The sequence below is a fragment of the Molothrus aeneus genome, chromosome 12 (genome assembly GCF_037042795.1).
Source record: "Molothrus aeneus isolate 106 chromosome 12, BPBGC_Maene_1.0, whole genome shotgun sequence".
Lineage (NCBI taxonomy): Eukaryota > Metazoa > Chordata > Aves > Passeriformes > Icteridae > Molothrus > Molothrus aeneus.
Window position 1 is genome coordinate 12,887,855 of NC_089657.1, and position 17,329 is coordinate 12,905,183.

General features: G+C 35.7%; 1 protein-coding gene across 4 annotated transcripts in view; it reads left to right on the plus strand.

The window, feature by feature from the left end:
* Positions 1 to 17,329, plus strand: part of ERC2 (ELKS/RAB6-interacting/CAST family member 2) — a 406,794-nt gene that overhangs the window by 146,503 nt on the left and 242,962 nt on the right. For 2 of the 4 annotated variants that reach the window (XR_010784376.1, XM_066558029.1), the window contains 4 exons: positions 488 to 628; positions 4,047 to 4,082; positions 9,092 to 9,121; positions 9,963 to 10,156. Coding sequence is in view for 1 of the 4 variants with exons in the window: in XM_066558029.1 (XP_066414126.1) it covers positions 488 to 628; positions 4,047 to 4,082; positions 9,092 to 9,121; positions 9,963 to 10,156 (401 nt within the window). In the remaining 3 variants the exon portion in view is untranslated. The remainder of the gene's footprint in view (positions 1 to 487; positions 629 to 4,046; positions 4,083 to 9,091; positions 9,122 to 9,962; positions 10,157 to 17,329) is intronic. The other 2 variants (XR_010784377.1, XR_010784378.1) reach the window with 2 other exon arrangements.

Sequence of the window (17,329 nt, forward strand, 5' to 3'; positions counted from 1 at the left end):
ATGAAAGAAAGTGCATAGGATTACTCTTGAGTCGTGTCAAGTACTGAAATTCTGCCACTTCAGTGTTCAGCTTCAGAATTGCTGTTTTCTTAAGCATTTTTCACAGTCCACATTTGTACATAAAATATTGCTTCAGTTTTTACATAGTTGTGCATTGTTATTGTCCTTTACCTAAGCTTCCACTAGGCTCAAATATTCAATTTCTGCTCCTGTTTTTGTTTGTCAGTTAGAGAAATAGTTTTCAGTGTGTTTGTACCTCCAGAATATGACATGAGCTCGTCTGTACTATGAATGTTTGTGTTTCACTGCATGCCAGCTCCTGTGGTTCCAGTTGTATGCACAAAATGGTGTCTTTTGCTATCAATGCTTATCTTTGAGTCAGTTCTTTTTGGGGGAGGGGGAACAGGATCCAAGTGATTGCTAAGTTGGCAATGAGTTAGTGTCCTGGTGACTAGGAATTAACTTTTTACTCTTGGTCGTTTTCCAGTCTAGTTTAATCGATCTCAAAGAACATGCATCTTCATTGGCATCAGCAGGGCTGAAAAGAGACTCCAAACTTAAGTCTTTAGAAATAGCCATAGAACAAAAGAAAGAAGAGTGTAGTAAGTTGGAAGCACAGTTGAAAAAGGTAAGTTCCGTCTTAAACAAACAATGAGCAAAACAAAAATCAGCATCCCATACCTTCATTTTGAAATGATGAGCTTATTTACTCTTCTGGAGTAAATCTAGAATCTACCCATCTTATGCTGTTTGCTGATGCTTGCATCAAGTACTGCTTTTTCTCAAGAGGTTTGTACCAAAGCCACTGGTTTGTACCAAAGCCACTCAGAAATTGTCCTCAGTAGCTCTGTGAGGGAATTCTGAGAAGCTGCAACAAAATAGATGAACTGAGAGCAGGGCATTGGAGGGAAAAGGGCAGAAAGGAATTATCAAACCAGGAATTTATGTGTGTGAATTAACACCACTTTTAGAAGTAAACTGAAATGTTTGCAGGGTGAGAAAAAAAATTAAAAGCTTGTCTAAGAAATGCTGGAATTCCTATTTAAAATTCAGCTAAAATCAGCTTCTAAAATGAAAACTCTAGCTAGGTTTTATTTTGATGTATTTTTGGCTTTGTTGGTGAACACATGTTTGTGATAATTAAGCAAAATATTCAAAAGTTTATATCAGCTGGCAATTCAGTATTTCTCTTCAGCAAGAAGTGAAAGCAAGCATTTAAAGGAAAATGTACAAACCCTGTATTTTATTACATGGTTTTACTTAAGTTGCTGCAATAAACTAGATTTTGCTTAAATGATTTGCAAGTGTTTTGATACCATTGTTTCTTTGGCCTTTCTCTGTGCTGTAGTAATGTCTGCTCTCATTGTTCTCATTACGTATTTGATGGGGTCAGGCATTACGTTTGCCTTCTGCAATTCATGACTAAGTGTACATCAAGTGTTGTTTTCCTTTTTTTTTTAATACTGATATAGTTTTTCATTTTCTGGTAATTAATATTTTTTCTGTGAATGTTATCACTGTTAGCATAATATTCTGACACTCTTTTTACCCAGGTTGAGTAGTATCCTGCTCAGATTAAGCATTGTTTCAATAGCCTGACCTGTGAAGAAGGTATTGCAAATTATTAAGGATACCAGTGTGTAAACCTTATACTTGTGTTCTGTCTTAATTCAGAATAAATATGTGCAATTAGGTGCCTGCATTAGATCTTTAGTTGAGAGGAAGGGAAGCTTTTTTCAATAAACATATGCAAATGGAAACACAAATAATTTAAATGTCTGATACCTTAAAAATGCTATTGATGGTAGAATTAAAATCTCCAAAAAAAGGTTTATCTGGGAAGTAATTTAGTTTGCTTTAGTTTGTTAGAAAAAATGTTTGTTTACTTTGCACTCCACTTCAACAGATACCTCATTACAATCTGAAATGTATTTTTTTCTTCATTTAAAAAATATAGTTAAAAGAGCCCTGGAAGCACAGATCACTTAACTAACCCTCATCAAAATCCTCTTGAAGGACTTGAAATCCTAAGTGAATTGTTTATGACTGCATATTTAAGCACATCATACAGTAATGGAAAAACAAGCACTTAGAAAAGTCAGAGAGTGTCTGGGGTGTCTTTTGTATAAAAAGGGAACATGTTTCCTAAATACAAACAATTATTGAATGAAAGTTGAAAACATAATAGTTTTATTATATCATAAATGTAGCATAAAGCCCCAATGGAAATTCACCCACCATTTGTAGGAGACCAGGTATTTCCACAATAAAATGCAGTTACAACCTTCTTTCTGGGCATGCTTAATTGAACAGAAACAGTGACTGTTAATGACAGTAGACTCCAAACAGTCATTTTCAATTCACATTTTCTTTAATGAAATACTTTATGTTCAAACCTGTAAATACTCTGCGTTAAAAGTAATTGGTCCCCAGAAAAATACCTGCACCGTGTTCTCACTCCTCAGGAAAGTGAGTGAAACAGAAACCTGGGTCACTCTTGCACATGTCTGGCTCAGAGGAGGAGGGGACAGCAGCAGGGTCATAAATGAGCCCACGTGTCCCATGAGTGTGCTCACGTGTGAGCATCAACCTCGGCAGGAGCAGAGGCATCTGGCACAGTTCGCTTCTCTCTTTCCAAACCCACTCCAAGCGGCTGTCTCCCTGAAAAAATTCCCTGTAGCTTACACAGTACTCCTCTCTAAAAATATCATGGAAGAGGTACTTTGTTATGCTGCTGTAAAATCATTATAGTTCAATGTTGATTTATAAGTTTTAACAAATTAAAGTAAGAAATATGAAGATAGTACCCTGTGCACGCTTGCTGGGAGTTAGTCTTGCATGAGCACTAATGGTGGTAAGTGCTATGTCTGAAGGAAAATGTGCACAAGGGGCAAGTCCAAACTAAAATTGTAAATAAAAAACACCAAAGCAAATTCTGGCGTTTCTCCTCCCCAGCTTTTTTTGCTTTCTGGGGTTTTTTTGGAGACAATAGGATTCATTTATTGATAATAAAGATGGATTTTATTGGATCTGATTAGATCCAAATATTTTTTAGTACTACATAACTGGATTTTTTACATTTCGGCAAGAAGAAATATGCTGATTCGAAACCCATGATTTCGCACAGTAGGCACATTTAAAAAATAATGAAGAGGATATTTGTACCAAGTAATTATTCATGTGACTGCTAGATTTGGGTTTTAAAATTAATGTTTTAAATTATAGACATGCTTATTGTACATTTTTTGATGAATATTATGGATTGAAATACATGAAAAATTTTAAAAGAAATAATTCTAAATACCAGAGAATGGTCAATGCGTTTTTCCCAAAATTCCGTAGATTTTTGTTGACTTAGTTTGTATTGCTACTTGTGAAAGAACAGCAGGAGAATTACCTAAGAGGTAGCAAAGTGTTTTATATATATGTATGTATATATAATCTTTATTATCCACTCCAGAATTTCCTCCTTTTGTTGTTTTTTATGATCCTAAATTTACTTGCTTACTGACATATTTGCAGTTGCTAAAGTACTATTTGCTAAGCTGTACTGTTTGGAAGTCATTCTGCATAGAAAATTCAGTATTGTATTAAACAAAAGGAAAGTAATAAATTTAATGATACTATTTAATTAATCTTTTATTATTACTGTCTTTGAAGCTTTGGTGATAAATTGCAGCCTCAGCCAAAAGCACTTCTCGTGATTCATTGCTTGAGACCAGCACTTAATGTATCATCAAAAGTGGACACCTCTCTTTATTTCATGGGTTATTTAACTTGAGAAAGGGAAAGTAACACAAACCTTAAGTTTCTTACTCCAGCTATTCTTTTTTAGGAGCCAAAGTCAACATTTATGTTTCCCCAGTGCCTCTCACTTTCACCAAGGAATGTTTAGAATCTTAAATTTCTACCTTTTTTTTTCTTTTTTTTTTTAATGACATGTTCTTCTGTGCAAATGCACTGGTTTTGTTGAGCTAATGCTGTTTTCCTGGATCTTTCCTTCTTTTCCTGTCTGTGCTTCACTCCCTACCAACTTTGCAATGTAGCAAGCTGAGCAGTTGTTCAATCAGATGTACAATCCAGTAAGTTCACGTTTAAAATGCCCGCTGTAACATATGGAAGCATGAGGATCCATTCCCTTACTGTGTTGTGCTCTTCCTCTGTGGAGCTTTGCAGAACACTCCTGGTGCTCACTCTGCTGTATCCATTATATCCAAAAAATGAACTTTGTGGACTTGAAGGCCTGTTTAAGAATCTGAAATGTATTAAATAGGTACATACTGTGTTTCTGAGAAAACAAACGTCCTTTAGGTCCTCAACTTCTCCATTAGAAAATGCATGCAGAAATTTTTTTCCTTTTGCTTTGCTTTTTAATTCCTCCTTGTACAGTACTTTATTTGATCCTTCAAACTTACATAACTCCTAATTTATTCAGTTTATCTTCAGTGACTGAGTTAATTAGATGAATAGTAATATCTAGGAAATGACTGGCAGTATTTTCAAAAGTCCATATGACTAAAATAGATGAGTTCTGCTCATGAAAGAGTGTATACATTTAGCATACACACATTAGGAACATGGAAACTTTGTATTTAAGTGAAGAAAATACTGAAATATAAAATGATAAATGCAAAAGGCAGTCTTTGGAAAAGCACAGCATTGCTTTGGCTTGTTTAGCATTAATATTCTCACAAATGCCTGCTTAATTGCACAATATCTCTTTTAACTTGACTCCTTCAATTTGAGGAAGAGCAGCAACAAACCTTTTCTCTAGAGAGAGGAGTTTCAATCTTTTTGGCTGAGATTGTTACATTTAATGTGCTGTGAGCATCACAGGACAGAAAAATGATGTAACTGTAAGAGCAATTTAAAAGCTATGGTTTACATAGTAATCCTAGTCAGAATTACTATGTAATTTGGATAGTGTATATATAGAAGAAGTGGGTTTGTAGCTGAAGTAATGTGATACTGCACATTAGAGGAGCTATTGCCATCACTGGAGTCAGGGGGAGCTTTGCCATGGGTGTCCATGGACCAGGATTCCAGCTTTGGAATCTATTATGGTTAGGTTTTGTAGCTCCAGCCATGTCACGCATATGTCATGACTTGTGTATGGGAAAAGAGATTCCCACAAAATCTGCTCTATTTACTTTTGAAGTTATTGGTTACCTTGTTAAGAATTTAGTCGTAAATTGTAGCACAGTAGCATAAAACCTGATATTATCACCTCTAACCTCCAGCACCGTGCTGGAGAAAGAGCTTGTCCCTTTCAATGATAAACCCCTTTTTTTCTGTATCATCTTGGGTCACTTTTGTGGTAGTTATGTTTCTATTCATGTCATTTGCACTGCTCCTGTGCTTGTCTTTTCAGACTGGAGTCTTTTTACTGTTGGTTTTTAGCTTGGTTTGCATAAATACTGGCCAGTCATTAGATCAATATTAGTGATTCTGCTGTATACAATTAATTTGTTACTTTCTAATCTGTTTGTGTGCAGTATTCCAAAGTCAGTCCTTAACTGTTTTTTCTGCCTTTATGTGGTTAATTTTCAAAAGGACAGCCTGTTGGAAGTTGCAAAGCAATGGATGCAAGATCCTTTTCCTTTGGCACCAGGCAGCAATCGTACTATACCCACAAGATGATTTTTTAAAAATAAACTTCGCTTGCTCACTTTCTTTCTTCTCCTCATATATGAGAATAAGTTGTAAATAGAATTGGACATACATTTCTTCATGCTTTAAAGGTGAACTTTTTGAAATACCCAATGAGATTTTGTGCAAAATTAATTATAAGAAATTACATTATTGCCTTTGTGCTGTCATTTAAATATCATGCTGTATTGAGTTTGGAGTTCAGGTGAACCTTTTTCTGAATATTAAAGACTACATTTTCCAAGATCTTCTATAAGAGAAATGTCAGATTAAAATTTAAACTATTTGCAGAATACACTATAAATTACTTAGAGCCGTCCCTAAAGTTAAATGAAAACCTCCTGAGTTTTAAGGAGACAAGAAAATTTGTGTGACAGCAATCTTTTTTCCCCCATCTTTTCTTGGAAGTAATAAAATTTGAAGGATCTTACAAAGTAATAAATATCTTGCATGTAAATTCTGCTGTTCCTTTTCTTTTTTTTTTTTGATTTTAAGTACCCACTTGATTTCTGTGTATGTTTGTGTCTGAAGCTTTAAAAATGAAATACTTATCTATCCCTCCATTTCTGTTATGCAGAATAATACATGCATGACTGTAGCATAAGACTCTAATAGCCTAAATAATTCATGTTGCATGTCTGTGCCACACTGTTATGATATTTCTGTAGGAAATTTGTGGTTTACATAAGGAAATGTTACTTTTCTTCTAAACCATTTACAGTGCTTATGAAGCAAAGATGAGAATGTAAAAATTTGTGACATTCTAATGGTCGAGTGATATGCTATTTTTACTCAGTTGTAAAAATAACATACAAAATCACAGTCATAATATTGGGAGAAAAAGCATCATAAAGTGAGCGGATTAGTTTGCAGTTAACCTAATCTGTACACAAAAGGGTTATAATTTGCAGATACAATTTAAGAAAGCTGAAAAATACACATGGACCAGTCCCTCCTACCATAAAAGCCCCATAGAAACAGAAAATGTGTTTTCCAAGGTAAGAGAGAGCTTAAGGAGTAAACAGGGGACAGAAATTCAGCAGAAAAAGGAGAGTACAGCAGAAATAGGCAGAGACTTTCTGATTCATGCAGCTTCTGTCTAGAACTAGATCCAACAGTGCAGTCTACAGCCTAAAAAAAGCCAAAGAAATCTGCCCTGTCCTGGCAGGAGCAGGCTCAATATCAACTGAGCTGCCTTTTAACTCCTTTGGGCCTACTGTTTGACCTCAAGAGTCAAGTTCCAGCTGTCAACAAATCACCCCTGATCTGTACACAACAAATTCGGAAAGGTGCTTAGTTCAGATCCAAACACATCTTTCAAAGCCGTAAAATAAAATGGGGCCTTATAAGTAATTCTGTGCCTTTGTCTTGGCCATGTCAGATGGATTGTGTTTTGCTCTTTTTTAGTATCAGCAGCTTTGTTTACAATGTGAAGAGTCCCTTAAAGGGAATTGCAGGTTAAAATACCACCTGCAGAGAGCCCTTTGTGAAAATTTGGTTTTTTGTTCTTGCTCTCCCTTTTTAACTGACTTTACTTCTTCATTTCGGCAATACCCTTGTAGAAATCTGGTTCCTGAAAATATTCCAAAAAAAATTCTCTAGGTGCTTTGAAAAGTAGAGGCAATTGGATCAGTTGGTGGTTTGCAATACCGGCTTTATTTTTTTTTAGATTATTTTTTAAGACCAACCTTGTAGTAACTTGATGCTTACATTGATTTATGTATGACATTGGTTGGATGCTTAATCACATTTAATCATATCTTCAGAGTTCCAGTTCATGTTGGGGAGATGCAGTGACCCAGTTTGTGCTGCAGAACTTTCCAAAAACAAATCCCACAAATATGGAATGGCATGAGTACCACAGAAAACAAGAACTGAAAATACTTTTTCACCTTAATGTTGATTTCCTTAGCATGCTGTTGAGCCAAGATTTAAAGGGCTAAACTGAGGAATATATTTATTATTTTATGTGGTGATTTGTTTATCATCTGTGCAGTTGGTAATTTTTTCAGAGCTGCTGTGTGTCAGGAATACCCATGGCAGTAGAACATTTGGCACCTCTGCGTTGGTGATGCTATTATGTTCTTGCCCAATTATGCATTTTCCTTGTAGAAAGTGCAGTGTGGCAATGAAACATAAAAAGGAGACAGGTTTCTCTCCCTCATCTGCATTGCTTCTTGCTCTGGGGTAAGCGAAGGGTAGAGGTACATGGGGAAAATGTTTGGGCTGAAGCTGAGACTTTATGCTAAAGTGAAGACTGGTTAGAGGAAGGAGGGTGGGTATTTCTCCTCTCTATGAAATGATGGAAGAAAGGTTGGTATATAATGAATTTTGTGCCAAACTAAAGGGAAAGGACAGAAAGGTGGCAGGGAGTTGCATGAAAGAGCAACAGCCTTTAGAGAGGAGCTGTGAAATTCTGGATTTACCCTTGGGAGAGGAGGAGAAATCTGAAGAATAGGGAACAATATGCCTTTTGCATATTTTTTAGTATCTTGAAGGCGGGAATTGCGTTATGTTTCTTTTTCTACAGTGAATTCACCTATGGAATTAAATTATTCCTTGCAAAATTACTGTATAATATTGTAATAGGGTTGATGGACGATCAGAGTGTTTTCTCTGATAATTGGTCTTGAGTCTGAGTATTACATTGACTTCAAAAATTACAAAGCTAGTTGAAAGTAAATATCTTGATACAATTAACATGTGGTATAAAAGAAATCCAAGTTTATTATTAAGGAAGATTATGAGCCTGAAAAGGAATCTGTTGCTGACATCTCACTCAAACGGTAAAATCAAGATACTCCTTGAATGTTACCTTGAAACAAGTTATGGGTTTTAAAAGTCCTATGGAATGGAATTCAGGACTGGAGCATGTACCAAAACAGAGATTTTGAAGAGCAAGGTCAGTAGGTTTATTAGGCTCCTCATGTCATTCCCTTGGCTTCTTTTGGTGATGAAATATTTCTTCTGAATAAAAAACCTCCAAATAGGATAAATAACACTTCAAATCTACTATCTTTTTCTTATTATCCTCATGCTTAAATGATATGTTACATGCAAACCTCCTAAGTTTTTTCCCTACTAATTTCAATTTTTTGTTATATTTATAGTAAACTCAGACTTGTTCTTTATTTATACAGAAAATTTTAACCATTGCAAAGAATATGGACCTTCTAGTATCTGTAGTTTATATTAGTTCTTTCCCAAACATGCATGCTTCATTTTGATCTGCATTTCTTTCATTGCTTGCTTGCATTGTCCATTCCCTGAAATTAAGAAGGATAAGTAAGTCCATGTCTTCTCTGCGTATTAAGATAGTTGGAGGACCTTCAGTTCTAAATACCACGAATTTCTGTAAAAAATCCTGTATGTTACCTGAATTTTCTATGTTTAATGTGCACTGCCTTAAACTACTTCTTTTTTCCTTGCCTGCTCTTTCAAGATGCCAATTAGGAATAATGGGAAGCAAGGGGTAGGCTAAGCATTGCAGTGCATCGTTGTTTCCATCTGTCTGTGATTATTGCAGCCAAGTTGAAAGCACTCGGTGCCAGGTCGTGCTCCCATTGACGTTAATTGGGTTTTTGCCATTAGGTTTGATGGGAGCTGGCCTGGGCTCTGCACTGTTGTTGTTTTCATTGCTCTCTCTTGTCTGTGGAACTCCCACCCATCCATGCATGTGTTTGCCAGGTTTGTGCTGTTTTCACCAATAGGCTTGTTCCTCTGATGTTTCAGGTTAAGTATTAATGGTAGGCTAAAAAGGATTATTGGGTAAGATGTCTGCTGAAATCAGCTTCTTTAGTTTATTGGTTTCTCTTTTAAAATCACCTCTGCATTAAAAACAATTTCTTTCCTTTAAATTCTTTGTGTCAAACTGCATTTGAGACATCTGGTGATACAGATATATACAATATGTATATATATGTATCTGTGTTTGTATACTGATACATGGACAAAGTGTGTGTGTTTCTGTATAGGGAAAGAGGACATGATTTTTTAAGAAATTGCCTATATATTCAAAACACACTGAACTTAATGTGAGTTTAATGAATCACAAGGTGAGTTTTTGTTAAATTTGGAAAAACACCTTTAAAGTGGGGTCACTTTAATATGTAAAAACCCCCTTAAATCCCCTCCTCTTTCAGGATGATAGAGTTTGACTATGTAGGTATTTTTATTTATTTTTATAATGCATCAGACAGGAATACCCATAATCCTTTTTAATGTAAACTTGAGTTCCGAGACTGAAGAAGTAAAGCTTTTAAAGCTATTTAAGTTATTGTCACCCTTATCTTTTTGAAATATTGATTCTGAAGGCTCATGAAGCTGAAGAGGAGGCACGGATGAATCCAGAATTTGCAGACAGAATGAAACAGCTTGACAAGGAGGCCTCGTACTATAGAGAAGAATGTGGCAAAGCTCAGGCTGAGGTTGACAGACTTCTAGAAATACTCAAGGAAGTAGAGAATGAGAAGAATGACAAAGATAAGAAAATTGCTGAGTTAGAAAGGTAATTTTTGTATTGTCTTACATTGAGTAGCATTTTTGCTTACTTGATCTTCATTTCAGAAGCAGAGGTTACAAGCGGAGTATGTTTTTTAAGTGTATATTGGTAATGCTTTATAAAAGAACAAAAAAGGGCTACTTAAGAACTGCATCTCCTGTTGGCTGACTTTGGAAAAATTTAAGGTTTCTGTTTTTTAATACTCTTCATAAAACAAGAGTATATAGGAAAGGTCACATGCAATTTACAGGCACAACAACCCCCCAGAAAAACGTATTGGGGAACAATCCTGTCTTTTTAGTAACTTGTGAATCAGACCTGCCCTCACATGTTTCTTCAAGTGTGAACATCATCAGTCATTCTCAGAGATCTGAAAAGTATTGGTAAGTATTTCTAAGCCATCTCATGAATATTTAATAATAGCTGTAACTGTTTCTTGGTGTTCCCATAGTCTTTGTTTGCTTCAAAAGAATATTTTCTGATCTTGACCAGATAGTGATTGTCTTGTGTCTGGAAAGGTTCTTGAGGCTTTCCATAATGGAGAGAGGAGGGTTTTGGGATTTGTCTTATAACCTTTGTAATTAAATAGATCTTGGAACCTTCTTACACAAGGAACTAAGGGGTCCAGAGATACTGGTACAGCGTTGTCAGCATACAATGTTCCTATTGTCTGAGAATCTGTAGTGGGTGAGAATTTTCTATTTTTGTATTCATTTCCTTTTCAAATTTATTATACTCTTAGCAGTGAAGTTTTGGAGCACTAATTTCTAGTCTGTTATTTCTGATGAGGATGTCAACCCTGAAATAACTTCTAAGAAAGTAATGGTGTGGTACTGCTGAGTGAACACAGACTTTTGAAGAGAACGTGCTGTACTTAGAATGTGATGGAGTGGTTAAACTTTGCTATGGACCTTTAGCATATATTTGACATTTCCTCAAACTTCAGATGCAAGGGCATCTCTGGGGTCCTGTAGGAAAATAAATGTGACATTAAAATGCATTTATTCATTCATAGCTTGCTGGGATCCACGTTCACTGCTATGCCAACATCTTTACACTGCAAGATAATTGCAACAAGATAAATTGTCAAAATATATCAACATAAATTTCTGAGGAAGTGATAATCTAGACTATTGCAAGCTGTGGTATCCTCACAATATTTGTTATATTCACACAGGAATTCTTCAACATAATGTGGTGTGCTTGTATAAATAAGCTTGAAAAGTAAAAATGCTTGTAATAAAGTTATCATTTAAAAATTCAAACAAAAATTGAAACAAGGAGATGAATATTAACGTTCTACTAGTCAGAAAGTATTGACACACGAAGTGTCAAATACTCAGGGGTAGAAATATCTGCTTTGAGATATGGGCAGTTAATTTTATAAGTGTGTGCTACTTGGCAGATGAACATTATTAATAATTATGAAGAAGTTTTCATGTGAATGGTAATTATTTTGGTTTTAATGTGATTTTCTTGGCTCAGAAACTATCACACTCCTGAGCGTCATCACTTCAGATTAATATTATTACTTATATGAAATCACGTTGGTCTGTTTCTTTAATTACTCTCCCTATATTAACTTTTTATTTTACAGTTTCTTATTACTACACAGGAGAAACTACACCTTCTATAGTTAAGCTATTTGAAAATTGTACTAAAAGTTATTACAATTTATCTGTTTATAGTTAAAAATGTTTAAAATCAAATGCAAGATATTACATTTAATGTATAATGTGCTTTTGTTAAATTTAACTTGCTGTTTTTCTTTGGTTTTCTTGATGAATGAAATGTGGTTCAGGCTTTTTTGGTTTTTATTTTTGTGAGTTTTTTTTTTAATTAATGTAAATGAAACTGGATAAGGTAGTGATCAGCTCAAGTTTTAATGCCAAGAGCCTCACCAAGGAGAGGGAGCTGCAGCTGAAACAGAACTGTCAGGATTGAAGGAGTGTATTGTTTAAAGCTTTTATTGATGGTGTTAGAATGAGAAGTATGTTTATGAAATGTGATAGACAGTTTGAATCACAAAATGAAGTGAAATACAGTGGCATAAAATGCATGTTTGTGAAGTCAGGACCAGTAAAGTTGCCTGATCTAAACTAAGGATAATCCTTGATACAGGAAAAGAAAGATTGAGTGAATTTTCTTATGGCTGTGTCATTATGAGCCAGCTAAATAATGAAGCAGAGATCTAAATAATGAGGAGTGAATCCTGATATGTCAGAATAAATATCTGCAGTAAGGATAGGAAGGTATTAATGTCACCAGGGGCTGGCAAGGCTCTGTGTGGAGCTCTGCTGTGTACTTCTCATCAGTCATACGCCTGGAAGTTGAGTTAAAACTGGCAGCAGGTGCAGAGAGGGCTGGTAAGAAGGAATGAAGTGCTCATGACACGGGAGGAGTCTAAGCAACAGTGGTTTGTTTCTCTGGCAAAACAGAGCTCTATAGGGATGCTTGTTCTGTGCAAATATGGGAAGGGGTGAGCACTGCGGGGAAAGCAGTGTGATTTCAGTAAAAGAGCATTGGCACATGATATGATATAAATTATCCATTGGTAAATTTAGACTGAAAAGAGAAAGTAAATGACGCCAACGTGGTGAAGATCGCAAAATCTTGGATCCATGATTCTCCAGTGGTATGAGAGATGCTTGGTCATTTGCTAGGCTAAGTGTAGCTTCTCAGCAAAGATTGCAACAATATAAAAGTCCATTTAAAAATATTATACTATGAGACAAACCTATTTGTTCTTAAACAAGAAGTTTTTTGTTTCTGTTGTCTACTTCTAATATGCAGTGGGTATATAGCACTATAGCTGTGTATTCAAGCTCTTGGGGTATTCAGACTAAAATTAATTAATTAATTCTGAATTAATTTCGATCTGAATTCTCATGAAGGTAAGTCTACACAGCAGTGACACATCATTGCACAAGAGACAAAACATCAGCATGTGGAATAATTGCATTTTTAAAAATCTACTTTTATGGCTGTTGAGTATGATCCTTTTCTTAAAATCACAAAATACTGTGTGTTGGGGACAGATTTAAGGATTAGTCTAGCTGTGTGGGGATTATTTTAGCCTTACTTTTTTGAAAAGGGTGTGTTAGGTATTTTTTAACAAATAAAGCAGTCAAAAATCAGAGTATTTTCAGTTCTGAAATATTAATTCTCTACTTCATACTGAATTAAAAATTTGCTGTCAGCATTGGAAGGGGATGCATTTCTGGGGTGGCTTGGGGTGTCAAATCTTCATCTTTGATTATTAGCTACAGTGCTTTGTGAACTTAATATCTTTGAACAAGTTGCCAAATGGTTTAGCTGCTTTGACTGCCATGGGAAGAGTTGATGAATGAGGGTCACCAGCCTATGACAGTTCACATGAAAGACTTTGTGGAATATGACAAGATGTTTGTGGGGCAGCAAGTGCTACCAATATTCATCCAATTTATTTGTTCTATTTGGTGTGTGTATGAATTTGGAATTTGGATTATTATAAATATGGATGTCTTTCTGCTGTCCACCAAGGGCAAGATACCCTTTTGATTTAAAATTTATTTTCTTCAGTGCACAGGAGGGATGTAGCTCTGCAGAAATTTCATTTTAGTTCCTGCTTTTCCTTCCCTTCCCTTTCCTTTTCTTTTTTTTTTTCTTTTTAATAATCTGCTAATATAACATCTGCTTGTTATATTTTTAAAGAACTAATGTGTTCCTCCCTTTATTCTCTTTTGCTGTCTTCCTCCCTATCTGTTTTTCTCCAAACTGCTGCTTTCATCCCTACTCCAACCAGCTTGACTTCCAGGTCAGTATTTTCTGCTCTCCTACTTAATGCTCCTTCCACAATGAAGGTTTTCATTGATGCTTCATTTATTTGGTTGTTTTGGTTCCACATTATTAACTTATGTTTGTATTTTGTTGTTTTTATTCTGCTCGTCCCTATTGTGAAGTTTTTGGTCGTTTCATTTGTAGACCAGAAACTTTCCCGTAAATGAATCTTTTTCTTGAATGCCTATAAGAAAAAATGGTTATTGACAACATATTCAATTCATATGTTGTTTTGTGTGAAGATTTTTCTTTTGGTTTTGCATATGTTATCTTTTTTTAGAGAGTTTAACACGGGGAATAATTTTTGGTAGACAGCCCAACCCAGCAGGTAATGAACAGTGACAATTGTATACAGAGAGGTTTATACCAAAGATCAGAGACTTATTCTTAATACTTTGTCATTGCCCCTTTTACTGCTCATGAACAGAATATGAGGAGTTGCAGTGGTTCAGGAACTTGAGCTGTTTTTGCTGGCCAGATTCAGGACCAGCACATAACTGTAAAGGAGTTGTCTGTATGTGTTTTTAGGCTGTGTTTGGATGTAACCTCATGTAGTTAGGTCTGTGTTTTGAATTCTTCCAGGTTGTAAATTAGTTTAGCTGGCATTTGTCTCTGCACACTGCTTCTGAGTAAACTTTTCAAGTATTCCATGCCTTGTGGTACTTGTTGGAAGCAAAAATGTATCTGTTAGGCATTTTTTTCTCTTAGTAGGCCTTGGTGTTAATTTTCTTTCTCATGTTTATGGGTGGTTGTAAATTGTAAGTTGGCCAAGTCTTAAAACATCTTTTTGATGTTTTCGCTTGGGATAGTCAAGACCAAGCACAATTCACAGTTCAGACATGTCAGAGAAGTCTCTGATAGGAATGTCTTCAAATTGCACAGCTAAAGATGGCTCATTGCAAAAAGATGACAAGACTTTTTTTCCCTCCTGATGTTCTTCAGTGCATGTCACAATCACAAGTTACTTTCCAGCTGAAAAGTTTTGTTTCTGAAATTTGGGGCTCATTGATTGCTGTAAAGAATTGGATGAATGCTCAATTTACTGTCTATCTACTTCAAGTATATTTTTATGTGCCTGAGGGGACAATTGTTACACCCAGATTGTGAAAATACTTCAACAATTAAGTTTCAGAACCTTTCTTTCTTCCAGAAGTTAAATAAATACATTTATTATGGAGTTGGCCATGATGAAATTATTGTCTGAATGTGACCACTTTGCATTTCTATCAGAGCATATTCAACATTGATTGAAAATCTCTTTAGCTTAAGAGAGCCTAAAGAAAGGTATTATGCTATGTGGTTGTCATTATGGTTGATTTCACTGGAATTCAATGATTGGTATGTGGAAACATTTGTTCAGCAGTTGGAGGTGCAATTTCTGTTATGTTTTATTGACCTAAAAAGCCAACTGACCTTGTTGAAGCAAACTGTCTGCATAACCCTGCCAGCTTCCATCCCTAGAGTCCCAGATAAGTTGTAGAGTATGATTAGAATTTATTGTGGGTATTCAGTGAAGTGTTAAGTTTTCTCAACTTGAATCTTCATTAAGGTCAAAACTTAATTTAAGAAACAGATCTATTAATTTCCATAATTTCTGCTGATCAGTATGTTCTTAGCTGTCATTTTAGTCATCCATACTCCTAGGAGGTTTTTATGGTTAGGAAAATGCTGCATTGGTTTTAAAATGTGGTAGGCTATTGATACTGATGAAAAACAAGAAAATCAAATATATTGGCATAATGCCCTCATGTGCACCTGCCTGTACAAGATAAAAATATTCTGAGTATAACCATCAGTACAGTGACATCCCCACACCTTTTGGTTACAACAGGTTATATACTCCCCAAACTTTCCTTCCTGCAGATAAGCAGGAGATGGATATTTTTTCCATGTGAATTGTACTGACCAGTGCTAGAAAGTTTCCCACCAGCTCTAATGTTGGACTTCCTAATTGTTTCCATGGGAGGCCAGAGCTCAGTGAGATGTGCAAGGGAAGGTTCAATGGAGTTTTAAATTTAACCTACAAGCCATCCACAGTTTTGTCAAATGTCAGTTTGATGGTTCCAAGGGCAGAGTGATATGTTGTTCAAAGATAATGTCCCCGGAGAAATGGAGATAGTGTACTACTGCAAACTGAGAGAATCTGTGATGTACATTACTCTTCTGAGAGACTGGTTATTCTGAGTGAGAAACACAGTTGTCATGTTGGATAACAGACAGATTGCTGACATGTCATTCTCTTTTAGGCTGTTTGCTACATATGCAGAACTAATGTTTTAGCTTTAGTTTAATGTTTTGAAAGGGATGACATTTTGAGATAAGACTATATAGATTTAGCTGATTTTATGTGTGGTTTTAAACTTCTGGAAATTTCATTTTTTAAGAAATAGTAAAATAGAAAGTTTATTTCTTTGGTATTTTAATTTAAGGGAAGAAAGGGAAATATTTTATTACAAAATTAGCTGAAATCATAAAGATGAACAGTAAAGATACAAACAATGCCCTGGGACAAGATGATGCACTGTTGTTCAATTTCATCCCACTCACTACTGAACTTGTTAGCCTTGTTCTGGACTTTTCCTTTCAGTTTGCTGAAAGCCATGAAAAGGTCAAATTAGAAAGGAATTATTTAAATAAGCAAGGATATTTTGTAATTTGATTTGCTTTTTTTGAGATTTGATTTGGAGGGTAAATACTCCATAAAGTAAATGGTTATGCAGAATGAAGTGGATATGAGGAGGAAAGAGCTCTACCTCACTGAAGGAAAAATACCAACTTTGGGTTTGGGTGCATGTGACATCACAACTCTATGCTGGGAAAGAGAGAACAGGAGGAGCTGTTACTCTTCCCTTGCATGATTACTGATTTAAGACATCAATATTTCCTATGCTTCTCCAGACCTGCTGCCTCTATTAGTTTTCCTCAGAGGCAAGATCCAGAGGGCAGATTTCTCTACCACTTTAACCTGTGCATGAAGTAGCCCCAGAGCACTCCCTGAGGGTATTGGTGACTGCTGGGCTCCATGCTGTCAGGATTCCCTGTGCACCGTGGAGGGTGTGTGGTGAAGCATCTTTGTGACATAGCACAGCTTGCCCTTAAAAAGCTGTTACTGAAAAGAGACAGGGGTACTAAATTTAGGAATTGGGCTGTTGGTGGAACCACTCCTTCCACTCATATTGTTTGCTTTCCCAGTGCAGGAGCAACATGCCTGGGCAGTGTGGTGGTGCTCTGATCTGAATTTATAATAAGGGGAAGTTTGTATGTCTAAACAAGACTCATACAAGGGGTACCTGATTTATTTGGAGGTCTGAAGAAGTTACTACAAAAGCATGGAAAGCTTGATTTATGCATTGGATGATA